The 20,735-nt window shown below is 38.2% G+C and overlaps 1 protein-coding gene across 1 annotated transcript in view; it reads right to left on the bottom strand.

The window, feature by feature from the left end:
• Window positions 1-20,735, bottom strand: part of TMEM245 (transmembrane protein 245) — an 81,672-nt gene that overhangs the window by 19,963 nt on the left and 40,974 nt on the right. Inside the window, exons 12-14 of the mRNA XM_030445493.1 lie at window positions 19,206-19,337; window positions 10,177-10,299; window positions 6,272-6,417 (exon numbers count right to left, since the gene is read on the bottom strand). Of these exons, the coding sequence (XP_030301353.1) occupies window positions 6,272-6,417; window positions 10,177-10,299; window positions 19,206-19,337 (401 nt within the window). The remainder of the gene's footprint in view (window positions 1-6,271; window positions 6,418-10,176; window positions 10,300-19,205; window positions 19,338-20,735) is intronic.

Below are 20,735 nucleotides of genomic sequence, written 5' to 3' on the forward strand. Positions count from 1 at the left end.
TTCCATAGTTTCAGGTAAATTTGGAAAAAGAAGAGAGATTAAGCATGAGCAAGTCAATTATTTTCTGAAATGATTATGGGTCTGTAAAGCAATATATAGACAGCTGTGTTTAGTAAGAACAGCTCTTTTTGATATAAAAGCAAAGGAAATATAAGTAAAGACATATTTATTTTTAAATTTTTTTTGCATATAGGAGAATATTAACAACTACTGGTATGAGCAAGTCATGCAGTTGTTGCTACTAAACCAATCAGTAAATAAATATTACTCAGGTTATAGCTACTGCTAGTTTGATTTTGCAAACGTACTGCAACATTGCAGCATCTCTTCTAGAGTCGTACAATACATTCTAGTTTTTTTTTCCAGTAACTCAACTGAAGCTTTCCTTTGTGTGATTTTAAACAAAAAAAACCAAAAAAAAGTATCTGTTGCTCACATTTTTAGACTAGGAAATTATTAGGACAGAATAATTTTAAATTCTCTTCCCATGTCATAACATACACTATAAGTAGAGCTTATAAAATTGCAGTAAGGTGCTGTTAGGTGCATTCCTGTGATGAATGAGATTTCTGCAGTAGATATTCCTGCTAGTAGAGAACATACATTGCATGCAAAATTCAGTCAAAACATAAACAGTTAAGATTTGTCTTTGAAAAATTAATCTGAAAGACATTATTAATGTTGCAGTAAATAAACAAGATCACACATTTTGCTTTTTCTAAGCATTAGCTTGACATGCTGGAAGATTATTGTTTTCTGTGGGAATTGTATCACCATCTCATTTTCTCCATCATTATTGTCAGTATGTCACAGCAAACCAGCTAGATGCTTAAACAGCTGGGATTTGTTTGTTTGTTTGCATGGTAGCTCATTTTGCATCTCTTTAAATATCAGGACATGAAAGTTGAAAACCCAGTAAGAACTTATTTCAGCCATCAAGGCACTGTAGGTTTTCTTCATTTCAGATTTCTTTTTAACTTTATGGGAAAATTTAACTAAGGATATGAAAAGGATATGATCTTTAGAAGCACCTAATATTTTATGTAACTTTTACATAACCAATGAAAAAATCTCATCAAATTTGAGGTGTACGTGTCCAATGAAGAAAATGAAGCCAACAATGATAACCCTTCTCAGACTGAAAACAAGCAATACTCATCTTCCTGGCATTACAGAACAAACTTCCACTAACACAGGTCTCAAGGCATCACTCAAAATACCCATCTGGGTTCAAGACCATTTCACAAAGTGATCAGGCCCCACCGAAATCGAAAGCTGCAGTAACTTTTAAGCCACAGCCATACCCGTGTGCATGCACTCATGTGAAAGTATCGCACACACTAAATTGCACTGAGGCCGTGACAACATGCAACTTAGTAATGTGCAATATCTCCACCAGAGCAAGCAGAATGGGAGCTTCAGGGAAGAAGGGTATGGTGCATTCAGGAAGAGAACGACATGCTGCTCAGGGAAAGGAAAATGGTTCAGGCAAAGGTGTGCATGCTACTACTTTGGAGACCTGCGAGTTGGAGAACTATTGATTCATCCATTCAGGGTGGGAGGGGAAAAACAAACAAACAAAAAAGAGCACCATCTCCCTATTTCAGGGGTTAATGATATAATTTTCCTAATTCTGCAGTGACGTAGGTGTCATACTGACTAACTTAATTTTACAGGATCTTTTCTGAACAAAGCAAATCTCACAGTGATATGCAGAGATCATTATTTCCCCTCAGACCTCAAAATACTACATTATTAATATCATTACAATGAAAATTTTCACTAACAAGTACTGAGAAATAAAATTATCTAAATGCAGTAAACCAGTCCTAGATTCTCACATTTCTAAAGCAAGTGATCTTTCTGACTGAGAAGTGCTGCCAAAATAATTCCTGTAGCTCAATCTACTCTGGCATAACCCTTCTGCCAGACTCACCAGTTCCTTCCCTATTTCCCTTTCTCTGCTGGTTTCTGTAGCTGACCTTCAGTAGTTCAAGTGAAAGAAACTCATGTGTTTACTATACAGGCTACTAAACAACACCATTATTCAAGGGAGGCTCTTGTACACAATGAAGATGCAATAATACCTTCAGAATTCATCACATTTTTGTGCTGCTGCTGACTTATGTAATACAGAGAATGGGAAAAAAATTAAAAAAAAAAAGACATGAAGAAGGTCAAAAGACAAATGGAACATTTGTGAAGAAGAAGAAAAATAATAATGAAGCGTGGGCACACCAAGAAAGTATAAAATGCAGTGAGAAAGATGCAAATTTGTGTGAAAAATAAAGGAAAAAAAAAGATAAACCAACTAGGTTTATCTAGAAAGACCAAAACTATTGGAGACAGAAGATATTCTGCTACTGGGGCATTAGCACTATTAGGGATAATTACCATTTTCCTAAATTTTTATTTCCCATTTAATTTGCTGATAGTGGTTCAAAAAATTCCACCAAAGAATTTGGGATTGTGAATTTTTAATGAGTTTCTTTTTTTGAAGAAACACCATTACATCTTATATCAGTCAGAAAACATGACACTGATAGTGACCTTCCTCACAGGTTTTAAAAATGTTTTATACAGAATCATCACAGATCTCCCCAAGATCTTCCTCACAGATCTTCCCCAAGATGCAACCCATCAGGAAAAGCAATGGTGGTATATGGAAACAAAGTACACACAAATGCACACTTAAGAAAGATAAGAGAGTATCATCATTAAAGTAACTCAAATTGGAAAAACTAGTTTATGATCAGTTTAAAAAAATGCTTTTGCTCTATTGCCCAAACACTCTTAATTCCCTTCTAGAGGATTGTTGTCTGGCAGGACTTCACTGTAGGAACTGGGAAACTCCATTAAAGGCAGACATCTACGAAAACATAAATGCCTGGCTTACAAAAAAAAAAAAAAAAAAAAATCTTATCTGCAACATCAGGAAGACCAAACAAGCACGAAAGAAGCCCTTGCCTTTTCCGTTGCCTCATTGTCTAGGGACGAGCCTAGAAAGGCTGAATTATGCAACACTTGACCATCAGCAGTTCTTTCCAGAGAGCTAAGAGACCCTGTGCAGGCTGGTTGGGCTTCCTCTTGGCCAAGCAACACGGCAGGTGAGAGGGAGCCCCAGGAAAGGGGTGCTCAGCCCCTGGACCTCCTTTTCCCACATTTGGGCATCTTCCAGGCCATGGACACCCCATGTCCAAACCCACCAGATTTGGCCACACCTCAGCCACAGCTGACATCGCAATGGTCTCCTGCCCTATAAAAGCAGGAGCCACCACACCTGACCCACAGTTCACCCTCGAACCAGAGGAGAAAGGCACCTTCCAGGAGGAGGAAGGGGAGGCAGCAGAGGAGGAGAAGGAAGAGGAGGACCCCTCCAGCTGTGAGTGAAAGTGCCCTGGTGTCTCTGTGCCAGGCCCTGCAGCTCCTGTCTCTGTGCCCAGCAGGGAAGGCTGTGGAGCACCGGCTGCTGCCTGCCTGCCTGCCAGGAGCCAGAGCAGCGAGGGGCCGGGCCACCCACCTTGCCGTGGGGCAGCACACAGACGGTTCCGGCAGCCACCCCCCAGGGGCCTGGAGAAGGGTAAGCAGCAGAGGAGGAGGAACATCTTTGGGCTTCCTATGGGCTCCCCTGCAACCTCTCCCACCAATAAACAGTTCCCTTGTTCATTTCCAAGGCCTTCACAGACCCTTCTTTTCCAACCCCCACCACCAGCCCTGGCCAAAATGTTCCATCTCTTGTGCATCACGCCCAGGGTGAGAGTGAAGGAGAGGGCCTGGCCTCCATCCAGCTGTTGCAGCACAGGTGAAGGAAGCAGCAGCAGAAGAGGAAGAACTATAAAACACCTCATTCCATGAGTGCAATCAACCACACTTTTCTGTTTGAGGCCATGCAGCTCTTGTCTCTGGAGCCCAGCTTGGTTTTGGGCAGCACAAAGCTGCTCCTTGCACCCTCAGCACCTGGCAGCACTCCAGACACTCAGGCTCCCTCACATGATATGGCTTCAATAGCATTGCAGGAACACCTGACCTTCTCTCTTATCAGCAGCCCAGCCTGTTTCAGCTTTATTACTGGACATTAAAAACAACTAAAGAATAAAAATGCTTTCATCTTCTCTTCTTTGGCACCCTGGCAACTGTGTCTGCACTCCCATGACCTCTCCCAGTCACTGTCTTTGAGTAGGAGGTTTCTTGGAAACTTTTCTTTTTCCATGGCCACATCTGTGCTTTGGTGGTGTCTTGCACTCAGCATTTTTTAGGCTATAGTACCAGGAATTAAATAATAGGGTTTTTTTATGGAGTAAAATTATCATAACCAAGGTACTGAATTCCAGAATTTCTTACTTTCAAATTATGAGTCTTGCTTCAGTGCTAAGTAAAATTATGGAGGTCAATCTGGGAGTAATTGAAAAAAATGTGAGAGAGAATGAGTCATGGGTCACAGCCAACATGGGTTCACATGGGGAAAGTCCTACTTAACTGAAGACAAACTCTATGAACTTCTTAGAGGCTCAACTGCAGAAATAATTAGAGCAAGAAGTTCTGAAAATCTCAGAAAAAGCATTCCAAAGAATTAAAATAAGGCACCAGGTACAGGCTACTCTAAGCAAACGATTTGAATTGCTGATTGAGGCTACCTTAGTGAACACACAATCTGAGCTCTCATATATGACCAGCAGTTTCACATTCCATATGCTCTATGCACTGGCTTTTTATCATCATATTCGCAGTAACTGATGCATGCTGGCTCTTTCCTATGCATTTTCCTGTGCCTCCTCAAACACTATTTTCTTTCTTTCCACCATTCTAAACTGTGACAAGTCTCTTGGGTTACCTTTGTCACAGACTAATAAACTATGAATTACATTTCCTTCTTGCAGAGTGCCCATGCCTGGAGAAGCATTTTATTTTTGACATACTTTCCCTACACCTACAGCTAAAAAGAATAATTTGTGCCACAAGTTTCAGTTTCTAAATCTGCCTGAGTTCTTCAGAAAAGATAGAATTAAGGCATTAACCATGTGGTCAATAAAAACTTAAAAGTTGTCGCTCAAGAGAAGGGCAAGTCACTTATGACAGAAGTCCAGGTTTGTTGCTTTCTACACCTGGATTGACTCTTCATTTCAAATGCCTACAGAAGTTATAGTTGTTCAAGATCTTATGCATGATACAACCTCCCCATTGTTAAAATGTACCCAGAACAGCTGAATTGAACAAAAGATAACAGAACTCACTTGTAAAGTACATCTAATAATGTCAAATATTTTGCAATGAGTTTGGAAAGCAGTTTTAATACACTGCCAGTTTAAAGTCTATCCATGTATGTAAGCACATGACATGTAAAGCAGTGGTGTAAGGGACAATGACTGCATAAAATTTGGAGTTGACTTTGCTCAGTCCATCAACTTTTTTTAAAAAGTGAGCTATGACTTCCAATACTTTAAAATCTATTTATGACATTACCAACATATTAGTGCTTTAAGCTGCTAACGTGAAAGCTGACAGAAAGCTTCATCTGTGATCAATGAACTACATTACTATACCACCCTAAAAATTGCCTTATTGTGACATCTGAGTGAGCTATATTGAAAAACACACAAAAAAATCCTCCTTCAATTACTGCAGTAGTTTAGAGGTGACACATAGGAGTGGTAACTAAGCATAAACACTGCAAATGCACTCCAGAAGTGCACTACAGAAATGCTTTAAGCAGGATAAGGAGAGTGCTCCCCTGTTGTTACCTTTGGTGTAAATGGTTCCAGCAGATCAGGAAATTATTTTCTCTCAAATGAAACTGGACTAGAAGATGCAGTCCAGGAGCATATCTAACATACTTCAGCTGCAAATGGGTACTTAGTCTCCAAGATGAGGCTAAAAATAGTTCAAATTAAATAACTCTGAAATGTGTATAGTACAGATGTCAGGTCCTCCATTTCAACTGTTTAGCTGTATGAACCTGCTCCTACTTGAGCTGCAGTAGCTGTTAGTACCAATGTAGCTGCAAACACACTGCTTCCTGATGGACTAGGGATGTTATGGGTCTATCAGTTATATAAAATACTAGCACTAACTACAGCACAGACCTGTAATTCTTTTTAGCCAAGTCCAAACAAATTGCTTTTCTTAGCAATCAATGGGGAAAAAAAAAAAAATCATCACTCCTAGGTTTCCAACTTGCCTTGAAACATAAGCTGCTGTAGTTGGTAAGTATTTGTAGTTTAACATCAAGTTTAAAAACTAATTTTACAGAAAGGGCAAGAAATCAGCAACATACCTTATTGCTTCTTCCACAGACTGGCCAACTATATTTGAGGAGGGACCTGGCTGAGACAAAGGTGTCAGGCTTATCACCCACTTTACTGGCTTGTAGTACTCATCACTGGAACTCAACAGGTAGAACAGTGTGGTCAGAAAAATCACCTGCAAAATAAATTGGAGTTCTAAATTAAAATGCCATACTTTCCAGAGCTGTGGTACTCAGATGTGCTTCAGATATTGAACTTTCACAGGCGTGGATTTAGAGAAACACACAGAGCTAGAAGAATTTATTTTCTCCCTCCTTACTCCACAAAAATCAGGAAGAGCTAACTAAACATGATGCAACTTCTAGCTCTGTGAGGCCTCTTCCTGAAGTCATCACTAGATCATGCGGGTTTTTTCCAGCATGTTTATCAGATCAAAGAATTGCTGAGTAGTAACACCTATTCCTAAAACAAAACTAAAAATGAAACCAAAACCTATCAGATAAATCTGAGTGTCTCAAGAATCCTTACACAGCTGAATATCAGATATGAATAAACAAAATCTCACAAGCAGAATATTCATAATATTTATTAGGCTGGCAATCCTAACTAAGTATTCCTTCTCAGAGTTTGAAGATGAGCCTCAGCAGAAGTGATGACACTTTAGTTGTTTTCAGTTTAAAGACCAAAAAGATAGAATCAGATTGTGTTAGCTTCCTGTATGTTACAGTCCACTGTTTTCCTGTTAGTGTGCTCAGCAACTTCTTTGGCCACACATACACCACAGAAATGTGTCCAGCTTGAAACAGAATACCTTGGATAAGGAAAATCCACTCTATATGCTCTAAGGGTGAACTATCGCTTCCATTTCCTTCATCTACAAGCCTTAGATCTTTTCCTTCTTCCCAAGTTTAAAAAGAAATATTTCACCTTCCTTACTTCCTGCCTACTTGTATGCTAGAATAAATCACATCTTAATCTTCTGATAAGTCAAACAGTCTGACCTCTGTCTCTTACTTTAAGGCATTTTACCCAGTCTGTAGACACCTCACCCCCTTTTCCTGAACTCTTTCTGAATATGATTTAAAAAAAAATGTAGACTGCAAAAAATGCAGTATTCCAATCCATTTGCTTCTGTTCCTAATTTCTTTATATTTAGTTAAATATTACTACCCCTTCCCCCCACTTTACCAGCCTTTCACCTGGAAGTCACACCCTTCTGTTCAGCTACTATGACCCCTCTCCAAAATACCACACGTAGGTCTAGGCTGTATTCCATCTTCTCAGGTGTGAAGCTTCTGCCTTAGGTGATAAACCAACCTATCAACTAAAGCAAGTCATTACATCAGCATGTTTAAGCAGCATACTGTTATTAATTTTTGACATCCTATAAAAAACAACTGAACTAGGCCTTGCTTTAACAGGAAATAATCCAATGCCAATATCAGTTATGGTTTTGTTACAGTTTGAAATAAGTCTTAAAAGCTGAATCAGATTTTTGTATCCCCTGAATTGCTGCAAATATGGTTATTTTTCTACTTTGTAGAAAATACTTTGTAAAATACTACTTCACTTAAGCTACTGTAATGTTTCCTGATTTCTCTACAGAAGTCTCTGTTCTGAAGTAGGCATTCAGGTGGTGGTTTTGTCTCCCTTCCACTGGGATCCAGCTACAGATCCTTCTTGCATGCAGTTTTCAACACAGAAAGCAGCATATTGCTGCAGGTATAGTATCTGCTACAGTATCTGACACCACAAAAAGCAAAGTGAAAAACAGCTCTACTAGATTTTATTAGGATATCCTCAGTTAACTTCTGAAGATGTTGCCTTTTAAAATGAATTTGGTACCCAGGGAATGATCACATTAACTGCAGCAAGCAGACAAAGCTTAATTCCCTGTGGTTTGAGAAACACAGAGGGCTGACTTCAGGCAGGCTATGAGTAAAAGGTTGGGATTACTTCAGGTGGCAACACACACAGCACCCGTACTGACTGGAAAAACTGTTTTTTTCCCCCGTGTTCACAGAAGAATCTTGCTTTCCTAAGGAGTAGCAGCATACCAACATATAAATACCCACCTGAACTGTACAAGCTAAAATGACAGCTAGGGATGAAGAGCAATGGAACAAAATGGTGTTAAACTAAACTACAGGCTAGGGAAAAAATAAAACCTAACTAAATTTCTACTAAGAGAAGATGCACTTTCTATTAAGGGAGAACCACAACACCTTAAAAACAACTGAGTATTAGATTATTGGCATTCTGGGAAATTTAACATATTTGCTTTAGCTCTATGGGTCCAGATATGCAGAAAGAAGCAGTAGTCACGGAATATAATAATTTATCATCAAGTGGCTTATTGACTTTTCAGACAAGTAGAATAGCCTCAATAGCACACTCAGCAGAAAAGGAGAGTCTGAAAGTCTTCGGACCTCTCTTACAGGCTGAGATTTCAAACATTACCCAGATTGCTTCCTAAGCAGCAATTCAAGATCCTGCTGATAACTATGAAGAGGAACTCTCCAAAATATTAAGAGTTGTACATTATTAAACCATTTATGGACTGCTGTTTCTTGCTGTAGAATTTGTTCTACAGCCCAAAACGTTAAATACTCTACTTTGATAGGGGATAGACCAAGTGTCTTCTAAGACATCATTTTCAACATGTCATCAATGGTGAAGCTGTGGACTAAGGAAAAAAAAATTAAGTATTGCCATGTAATCTTTTCTTCACTATCTGAAGGATAGCTAGAGAACAACACAATTAGGTGGTAGTAATTTTCTCCAAATTAAGACCATTTAATTCAATTAATTAATTCAGGCCATTTAATTAAGTCTTAATGTGAACTGTTCTTCCTTAAACATAAAAAACCCACTATGCAGTTGCTTTGGAATGCTGTTAAACATTACTTCAATTTTGCAACTTTGTCTACAAATACCTCTCACCTGAGCAAGCATCAACAAAGGCAATAAAGTCAAACTGGAGAAATACTCTGCATTCTAACAAATGTTTTTTATCCTGAACTAAGAACCAGGACATGAATTTCAGTTATGCTTCCAGGATCAGTCTTTCTTTTGCTAAAACAGGAAGAAGTCCCAGCCTACTGTCTGTGATCAGTATGATCACAAGCATTGAGCTCTCTTCCACCTATTACAGATTATTTTAGGAGATTTTTATTTTAATTAACTATTATCACAGCAAATGAGAAGACAGAAGTTAAAAAGCTAGGTCTACCATTACAAATTAGTCCACACAGCTGTAGCATTGAGAAACAAAAGAAATTATAAACATCTAGTTTGCATAACACACAAAAAAGCAATATATCTTTTAAAGAGAGCACGTTTAATAAAAAGGCATCAAAGAATACTACTTGTTGTGGGCAATAACATTAATAAGAAAATTAACTCTGCTCAGGAAACATTCAGCAATTAAGAGAGCTCACAGAAGTTAAATTAAAACACAACAAACAAACAAACAATCAACAATAAACCAAACACAAAAGCCAAAAAAACAACCAACATTTAAAAAAGGGGACAAAGTAATCCTTGTGCAATAAATATTTTTGCTGACATTTCCCTGTAACAATTTTTGCCTCTTCAGAGACCACTGGCTTGTTGCAGGATATGCTTATAAGGCCATGCCATGAGATTTCAATAGTTATGTAGTTACAGCTCAGCAGGTTCAAGACCACAAAAAGTTCCCCATGAACAGACCAAGAGGAAGACTGTCAGGTCCTCAATGTGGAAGTTATCCACACATCTTGCCCTTTGCCTAGAATGCCCCTCAAGCAACTGATTTGCAAGTTAGGAAATGTTAGAGAGTTTTGGTGTTAGGTAAGTTTGGAAGATGTTTTCCATGCTTGAAGTTTGATTTTTCATCGTTACAACACGTACAATTAGGTTCCTCCAGTAAAAGAGACCATGACATCCTACTTACCACTGAAAGCACAAAATTGAGAAGAGCTGTCCCACTATGGAAGAGAATTGTCACTAATGTTGTCACTGTAGTAAACAAGAGGCTCACATTGCGACTCATCACTATCCAGAGAGACTCCAGGATCTGGAAAAGGAGTGGGAAGCAAGGACAAAGTCAGGATCATATCAGCTACAACAAAGAACTGCTTACAGAGTGATTCAACTCCATCAAGCCATACTAAGAAGACATTTTTCAAAAAACATCATCTTCCCTCACTTCTAAATTACAGCAGATCATATCAAGTGAAAGCATCTACTTTGCCAGAGACAAGTTTCTTGGTAAATGGTTATAAGGTTTTAGAATTTTTCTCTCAATGCTCCAAATTATTTCTGTAAAACTGCAAGAAATCTGGATGCAATGACACTTATTATTGTGATTAGCATCACCATCAGATCTTGTTTGGGGAAAAAAAAAGTCATCTTTTCAAATGCACAGATGCTAAAACATGAAGAACAGGGAATAACATCATGAGGTAGAAATAAATCTAAAGACTGCTTCAAATCAAATAATAGAATTACTACTTTAAAAAATTTGTTTTAAAACTGTTTTATTTTAATGAGATAAAAAAATTTTATAATATCTGCAGACAACTACTCAAGTTGTGATTCTGAGTAGGGATGCATCAGTTAGGGAAACAATTATGGACAACAGATCAAATAATGCTAAACAATGTATTAATTTTGTACTGGCTTAGGGAACTGATTGTTTAGTAGCTACATGAGTAGTTTTGAGACATGCCTTTAAATACAGAATACCCACTACAACCAAGTTAGTTTATGTATGGATGAAGACATCAATCTGAACAGGGTAGCAACTTCATGAGATGGTAAGGACATAAAAGCATGGCACTGCACCCATCCTAAACGCAATGCACAGTAGTTTCATAACAAATATTTCATTCAGAAGGAATACAGTAAGAATGTATTAGCCAAAGTGATTCAACATACAAAAGAAGCAAGGTTACAGACAAAAAAACACTTTCTTTCAGGCTAACTAATATAACTGGCAAAACTGTAAAAGCTCTGACTCTAAAGCCCTTGTCCAGTTTCAAGGTTGCAAATGAAGACTTCAAAACTAGTAACAGTTACTCCTGGTTTAAGATCTTAATCAATTAACAAATAAAAAAATAAAAACCCAAAACAAAAAAACCCTCACTAGTTGGCATTTGTAGAGCAGACGTGATCACCTGTCCTCTGGAACCAACTAAAATATATAGAATATAATTTATTAAGCATAAATTTGGGAGGGAGTAAGTACGGGGGGAAGTGACAGGGATTTACAACAGATAGCAAAACCAGAAAGGTCTACTTAGTCCATTCTTACTATTTAATGGGAATTATGAATTTTAAGACTCATCTTTTGAACAGTTTTTACTAGTCTCTCAAGAACTTAAGTGAGGTTGGAAGTGGACATTCTGGTGAAAAAGGTTCTCCCACTGGCACCTGTCCCTTTCCTTCTCCCATGGAGTAAGAATTCATTCTGAGGTTGCAGCAGTGGTGTAAATTCCTGCAGGCACCAGGTGACTTCATTAAATGTACATTAGACTATGAAGACTGTAAACACAGGAGACCAATTTTTTAGAGGGAACCATCTAGCTAAAGCAAAAGTCTTTCAGACAGCTTTCAGTAATAGTACTGCCATTGGTAATAACAGACCATAAATTATATGCAAACTGCAAGGCCCTGATCCCAGGTGTTTAATTAAGCTTGTTACTAGAAACTGGAGTGTAAACAGTAGCTTGGTTCCCTGGGTCTCCTGTTATGATCTGGAGTTTAATCAAAGAAAGGCCTTGAAAATAGGGACACGGGTTGAAAATGAAGCCCCCTGAAACAGGAGAAATTCACTGAGGAAGATGGTATTGAAGAGACACAACCTTAAGAGCTAAGAAAAAAAAACACTTTTGCATTAAGAAAAAGCATTAGCAATAAAAGAAGCAGGGAGAGGAACCCAGACATGCAAACAGGGTAAGGCACTTGTCATGACCCAGGAAAGTAATGGCTCCAAGCATCACCCAGCACGCAGTCCAGAGCAGAGCTCAAGGGGTGAGAGTTGCTCAGAAACAAAAAACAGTCTGTAAAAGGACAAGCTCCTTAATTTGAGGGATGAAGATGTCCATTTCAGCCATGAAGGACAGTGGCGAGTAGTGCCAACTACACAGCATCACTGCAATGGCAGTCACATAGGATATGACACTTAAGAACTGGCCATTTGAATACATAACAGTAACAATTAATAGACAAGAAAACAAACTCACTAACATGAAGTGTGTTGTTAACGAAAGCTGGCCTAGTAAAATTTTGTTTTAAAGATTAAAACAGGCCTGATTTATCAGTCTTCTAATGATAGCTAATCATATCTGTCATTAATTGCCTCCCACACACTCACTCACAGGACATCAGTTGCATTGGTACTGGTGAGTGGTTCACAAGAAGAGGGGCTTGTTCCATCTGCTACAAGACACTATAGATCTGGTAGGGGCTGGAAAAGTTTCCTTCAAAAAAGAACGTTCCTCCAGCATAGGTTGTATTTAACACTTTAAACAAGCGTTAAGATTTAGCTAAGGAGCTGATGATCAGGAGTATCTGTACTCAGCCCTCGTGAGGCCACACCTTGAGTACTGTGTCCAGTTCTGGGCCCCCCAGTTCAGGAAGGATATCGAGGTCCTGGAGCAGGTCCAAAGGAGGGCAACCAGGCTGGTGAAGGGACTCGAGCATAGACCCTACGAGGAGAGGCTGAGAGAACTGGGGTTGTTCAGCCTAAAGAAGAGGCAGCTCAGGGGAGACCTCATCGCTCTCTACAACTACCTGAAAGGAGGGTGTAGCCAGGTGGGGGTTGGGCTCTTTTACCAAACGACTTTCAACAAGACAAGAGGGCATGGACTTAAGTTGTGCCAGGGGAAGTTTAGGTTAGATATTAGAAAGAATTTCTTTACGGAAAGAGTGATCCGTCATTGGAATGGGCTGCCCACTGAAGTGGTGGATTCTCCGTCCCTGGAGATATTTAAAAAAAGACTGGATGTGGCACTCAGTGCCATGGTCTAGCAACCGCAACGGTGGTTCAAGGGTTGGACTCGATGATCTCTGAGGACCCTTCCAACCCAGCCAATTCTATGATTCTATGATTCTATGATTCTATATAAGTGTAGTTAGTTCGAATGCAGTTATCAGGTGGTTCAACCCATATTTTGGAGCCTGGAGAATAGGTCTTAAAAGGAGAGGCTGCAGGAGCTGGGGCTGTTCAGCCCAGAGGATGAGGTTGAGGGAAGACCTTACTGTTCTCTACAACTACCTGAAAGGAGGCTGTAGTGAGGCAGGTGTTGGCCTCTTCTCCCTAGTGACTAGTGATAGGATGAGAGACAATGTTGCACCATGGGAGGTTCAGATCAGATATTAGGAAGAATTTCTTCAATGAAAGAGTGGTGAAGCATTGTAATAGGTTGCCCAGGGGGCTGGTAGAGTTGCCATTCCTGAAGGTATTAAAAAGAAATCATAGATGTGGCACTTCAGGAGTTGATTTAGTGGTTAAGGTGTTGTAAGACTGATGGTTGGACTCTATGATCTTGAAGGTCCTTTCCAACCATGATGATTCTGATTCTATTTTTGGAAAGGTTCTCCCAGAAGCACATTCCTTTTAAGTGGAGTCATTGATTGGCACTGTTGAACTAGTTATCTTTAGTATTTGCTTTAGAGTAGGTGCAGATAGTGCCTTTCACTCATCTTCAGTATGTATTACGAAATCAATAGTTCATCTTTTAGGAGTCATCTACAGCTAAATGAGTAAGTTCCTCTTTATGTGCACATCCCATGAAGATTTCAAGACACATGCTGCTCATCACTAGGATGAGAGGACAGACACAGACATTAATCATTACTAAATACTGTATCAGAAAGTTCTCCGATACTTCACTAAGTCAGAAAAACAAATTACATGCACCTGCCCCTAAGGGTTCATAATGCCATTTGATTCCCAGAGCATACCACAACTGAGTTACTGAACTCAGTTACTATGCATAAAAAATCCCAAACCCCTTGTCAGCTCAGACCAGTTCTCCACAGCACTAGACTATTTATGCAATTATTTAGTATCACTGTTATTAAATAACTGAAAAAGCCACCTCTGTTCCCACAACACTGCTTTGTAAGTAGCCTTAACAGATCAGTTTTTAAGAGCTATGAAGCTGTACGGATTTCAAGGGTCACTTCTGCAGCACGTCATGATGTGTTACCATCAGCATCAGTAGCTGTGCCTTTCCAATCTATAGCAGGCAAGAAATCAAAATTGCACTTCAATGTTCTTAACCATCTAAGCTATCTTATTTGTCACTTAAAACTGCCTAATATCTGAAAGCAAGGTTTAAAAGGCACCTGACTTAAACAAATTATTTGCTGAGAACTTCAAGTCAGCAAACTTCTGGAACCCAGGTAAATACAGGTACATAATTTGATTTTAGAATTCAGTAACAGAATCACAAAGAGAATAAAACTGGACATAAAGAGGTGTTAGGGAAAAAAATCGTCCCCCTATACACTTAAATTATTTTTTTGTTCAGGAAGATATGTTATCCTGGCAACTCAAAAATTACAGCAATGGAGCAAGTCAATAAACCTTTAAGTGAAAAGACAAGCAATGGACTTTGTGAAGAAGAATACAGTGTTCACCAGATCCAAGCCTTCTGGCTCCAATGAAAAGCTCATTTCAAAATACATGTTTACTCAAAGTTCTGGGGGAACCCCTTCCAGGCTCAAGATTTTATTTTTGAAAGAACATCCTTACTGGACCTTTACATGAAATGGGAGACAAAAGAGCAGCAGAAAAGAGCAGCATCATGTTATTGACTTTCTGCTTGTAAAAAAAAAAAAAATCAACTCCTTTTCTAAAAATATGCACCAGGATTAATTTCACATACCCTGATAAACACCCATTATGACTAAGAGAATATTAAATCTCTAAACATTTACCTTAGTAGAAAAAAATCCATGCACAGTAGTTAGATTACTACCAAAGAATGGACTGTATTACCTCTAAACTTTGGAGTATACCTGAAGAACTTCTCAGGGTCAGAGAAAACATGAGGATATATGGTTACTCAGTGAAATATTTGAGAAACTGAAACTGTGTCAGCCTGACTTGATTTGGAACACAGAGATCAGTCACACTGAAGGCACAGATAGAGAAATCTAACTGAGCTGAAGCTTGCTGTGTACATCTTAATGGAAGGTCTTTTGTCTTCCTGCCTGGGAAATCTCTGAATGAGTGACCAGATGCTGTTGGAATGATGAATATTCTTCTGCAAGAAGCAAAAAGATCAATTTAAGGAGACATTAGCAATGTCTCGTTTACCATCAAGGGACTTCTGAGTGATCATTCACAAATTTAGCCAGCAGCAATTTACTTTTTCAAGGTTTCAAGTCTTTACGACATGGAGGAAAAGAATATGAATGGAAAAGCAGGAGAGTGGGAGATGAATGAGGCTTTTTTATTTTTCAGAAATTAAGTCTTAATAATCTAGCTCTGTATTGCATATTTCATTCACCTGAAAAACTACCTTAGAATTGAGCATGAGGTGCAAAATTCAAGGCATAAGTGAGCATCCACTCTAGTTCTTTCCCCAAACCAAGAACCTTACTTCAGACACATATAACTGGATAAACTAGTTTATAATACTACTGCTTCTAAAGAATACTGGAAAATTCAGAAGCTGAAAGGCAGTCATGCTGCCAACACCAAAGCATTTAGAAAAATACAAACCACTGATTTGGAAAATCTTATCTTCGTATTAAATGTTCAGGCAATTTAGATGTTTATATAGTGAAATATTTTTAAATAAAGGTCTGTGTACATCAAACGAGCTTAGTAACTCTCTAATGAAAACCACATTTTGAGAGGAGTACCAAAGCCTTCTGTGCTTTATCTGATACTCACAGTTGAAGTACTGAATCAATGCATATTGTTACAAATTAAATGAATGCCAGTAATTCTCCAGCACAGCTATGCCAGTGATATAATTACATGCTTTCAACTCTTTAATATTAAAGTTTCTTCCACTATAGGAAAAGCCTGAACTGAAACACATCTGTCTTCTTTTAACATTTTTCTTACAGCAAATGCTCCTCTTACTAAAGAGGATTAACATTTCCTATGATTTCCATCAATGGAAAGGAGCTTATCTCCTTGTGACTGTAGTGTGACACTGTCAAATAGCTGTGTTTTCAGAGAATAATCCATACTATTCTGAAACATTTCACTAAGCCAAGAGGCTAGGCAAGGCAGTTATACTATGATAAACTCTAGCCTCAAGCTATGCGTAAGTATTTATTATGTGCAAGTAGTGTAATCTTAGTTTATCCTTTCCAAAAATGGAGGAAATCTCACTCTAGCTGCATATCAACACACACTTCTTTACAGCTACCTGACTGTCTTTAAATGGCCCCTCAGTACAAGAAGGGCACTGAGGTTCTGAGCGAGTCCAGAGAAGGCAATGAAGCTGGTGAAGGGTTTGGAGAACAAATCTCAAATCTTACGAGAAGCTGCTGAAGGAACTGGGGTTGTTGAGCATGGGGAAAAGGAGGCTCAGGGGAGACCTAAGCACTCTTCTTTACAACTACCTGAAAGGAGGCTGTAGCAAGGTAGGTGTTGATCTCTTTTCCCAAGTAAGAAGTGATATGACAAGACCAATAACCTCAAGTTGTAACAGGGGAGGTTTAGATTGGTTATTAGGAAAAGTTTCTTCACTGAAAAGGTTGTCAGGCACTGGCACAGCCTGCCCAGGGGTGGGATTGAGATGCCACCTTGAAGGTATTTAAAAGACACATAGGGACATGGTTTAGTGGTGGAATGGCAGTGTACTAGGTTAGCAGTTGGACTTTATGATCTTAAAGGTCTTTTCCAGCCAAAACACTTCTGTAATTCTAGGAAATGGTCTGGGTTTTTAAAAAACTGTCAAAGCAGTTTTAGGACTACACCCTCTCTTGCTATATTCTTAAGAATTGCAGGTTAGCATGGATTACAAGTGTCCAAATGCAGTACCACCCTACAGTTTGAATTATCTTTAACCTGCCCCAACCATAAACAACACACTTAACTACAAAAAATTTTTATCTGAACAGCCACAGAAAAAAAAAAAAGGCAAAAAAATAACCCCAAACACAAGCATATTACATTCAAAAGAGAAAAAAAACCCTTCAAAAGCACCCATATATTTTAAAATAACAATCCTTCCCAATTTAGCATACCATTCTAATAACTAATTGTTCTTCAAAATACCAAGATGATTTTCAAACTCTGATAAAAACATAAATCCCTAACACAGTAAGCTTCCATTGTATCCCAACACACGTGTAAGCAACTTGGTTAGAAACATCAGACTGAACTATAAACTATTCTTGTTCTCATCATAATAACCTAAACAACCACAGAAATCAGATTTTCATCAATTCTAATTTGAAGTATCAGTGTGAATAATATTTATGCAATACATTCTGGATGAGCAAACCAGCAAAGAAAATGCTGTCCAGAAAGGATGTAAAATCAGGATTTAGAGCTATACACTATGCTGAGTGGTTTACAGTGTATCATTGATGACCTGAGTGTATGGAGAAAAAGGGCAGGTGTTTCCCTGCTGCTGCTGAGTAATAAGGTAATGGAAATAAACAGGAAAGCAAGTCAACTGCTGGCAGTTTTTATCCTGAACTTCTGAACCAGATTTTACAAGTAACACATGCCAGCTAGGTAAAATTTTAATAACAATGTATTTCAGTTTTACATATTTATTTTAAAATATTTTATGCATTATTCTAGCCTATTTAGGTTACTGAGCCACACTTATCATTGTGGTTTCTGAGCACTGTGCAGCAATGCTCTAAATGACATGGCTAGCAAGTATCATGTAGTTTCCCCTCCTGTCCCTCTGCCTAAAAGGAAACTCCATACTGATTTTAAATGGTGATGCGTTGTCCATTTTTTTAACTCTGCCTCAAGCATTCACAGTCACACTGAAAAAATATTAAGCAAATTTCACTATTCATTATCTGAAGAAAATATCAGTTCACTGCAATAAAAAGTTTTTCCCAACTTTTTCTATATTCACATCTTCTGAGGTGGAAACCAGAACCACTTAAGCAGCTGCTGAGGGAGGATAGATAAAACACACGCTGATCAGTCTAAACTAAGAACTGCCTCCAGGAAAATACCAGCTTTAATTGCATCCACAGAAATGTGCTGCAAGTTAGGTATAGATAATATTCTTCAAAAATGGATAAATAAAACTCTAAAGAAGCTTCTAGTCTATGACAACAGGTCAAGTCAAATATGAACTATAGCAGGGACTGACTCTATATATTAAGCATTTCAAACTTATAATTGTTTAGAGAAATGTACATGCTTCAGCTTGGATCACTTTCAGTGCTTTTTCTTTTACTCTTCACAAGGTGAAAGGCCCAGTGCATTAATTTAGAAATTCACACAGTGTAAAATATTCATTTAATTTTCCACAGAGCTTTCATAAAGGAAGAGAAAAAATAAGCTGCTTTCAACTCAGTGAATAATAATTTGAAGGAAAAAAATAGTAAAACTACAAAACAAAAAGTCATATATTTTGTTTTCGCAACCTCAATAGGTTCCTCAATTATAACCTGGACAAATTGGTCTCTTTCTTATAAAGACAAGACTTCATTATATAAAGCATTTTAAACTAGCTTGCAGGTGACACAGGTAATCCCACTGTAACAATCTCTCTCTAGGAGAAGTCTGTCAAGCTAATGTTAATGAAGATGCTGAAATGAGGAGGGCTTCTTCATCACAATCAGTTCTTCTTGTAGCATGGTTATATCCTAACAGGCTTACAATAATTGCTTAGGTAATTTTAAGTAATACTAACAGTGTTTCCATGATTTTCCATGTACCTGAACCCACAACCTTAGTGGAAGTCCAAGAAGGAATAGTTATCAGTTAAAGAGGAGATCAATCTGGTAATAAGGGCAAAATATACACACCGAAAGAAACGTTTCAATGTTATCATGAACAAATGATGCAACATCTTGCCAGTCCAGAATGTCACCAAGCCAGCTGTTCTGACGGTTTATGTGCCCTTTGTGTCCTTTGTGTCTTCCAGAATGGGTTACGTTCTTAAAAAGAGAGACAAACACAAAAAGAAACCAGACATTTGAATCATTTACTGATACGAGAAACTCACAGACTAGTGTTTTCTTAATGAGGAACTGATCCAACATACATCTAAAGACTTGGAAATTCTTTATCTGGCATTCTCAGCAATACCTGAAGTACTCTGCACACTGGAAAAATTAAAAACTTACAGAATACCATATTAATTATCCGATATAATTACAGTTCTGTATAATGTACAGATTCACCTCAGTTAAACATTAGCTTGCTCTTTATGAAAGCACACAAGAAAGAGGTAATGATTTCATTTAGTGCCAACATAATTTACTGTTTGCAACATACAATTTTCTTAGCACCACCCACAAATTAAAATACAAGCAGTAGCCAAAACAAGTAGTTTTTTCACAATTAGTGTCTACATCTCCAATGGTGATGTTCAGTCATGCAAAAGCTAAACTGGAAGCAAGGAGGATTTATTCTGACTACACAGCTTTGTAATTTCAACATAGCAAGACAAGAAATGGCCAAGAACACAACAGCTAATTCCTTAAGTGGCCTCACCCCAATTATGAAGTTGAAGTATGAAGTTGACTGTTTTCCAACTGAATCACACCTGATCACCAGCATGACACTACTTGACTTAGTCTAGAACTGTTACAAGTGTCTCAGAGAAGGATGCCAAAATTCTGCTGTAAGCAAGTCTAAACAAACCCATTGACCGCAGGAGGTCACATCCTAATCTTTAATAGCAAGAGAGGGCTCAAGCTCTCAGCTCTGATGTTTATATAAGCATTCCACTGCTTCTGGTAGAATTTTGCAAAAATCTTTAATCTTACCAGCCTGCATTCAAAATAATAATATATATATATTTATTTTTTTTTTAATACATGGCAAGTAGTACTCCAAGTGAATTCCCTGTATTGATTTACTCAAGAGCATTACATTTCCTCTTTACTATCAGTTCTCCCTAGATGCATTGCTATGCTTCACGATGCACAATTAAAAACATTATTTAACATTAAGCAACACAGAACTTTCTTCTGAGCTGGTAGTTAATTTAGAGCAGAAACATCTGAGTAGTCAAAAATCTCAATACGATTTTCAAAGACAACTCTCACCATTAACTAGCAAAATTAGGTATCATTTGCAAATTTTGTAGCACTGTCATTAATACAAATTTCAAGTTCTCCATTATTCAGCAGCTACATTGTTGTAGCACCTTATTCTTGAAAAAGACCTTGATTGCTGAGTGATGCCATCATCTTCCAGGTGTTTCATTAGTCTGTTAGTATTTTACCTCACTGAGTACACAAATGCAATGGTAACTGATCTCAAACATCACCTCCAGAACCTTTAAAAATACGCAGCATTTGCCATCTACCAATCTTCTCAGAAAACAA

Source organism: Calypte anna, chromosome 2, assembly GCF_003957555.1.
Source record: "Calypte anna isolate BGI_N300 chromosome 2, bCalAnn1_v1.p, whole genome shotgun sequence".
Taxonomy (NCBI): Eukaryota; Metazoa; Chordata; class Aves; order Apodiformes; family Trochilidae; genus Calypte; species Calypte anna.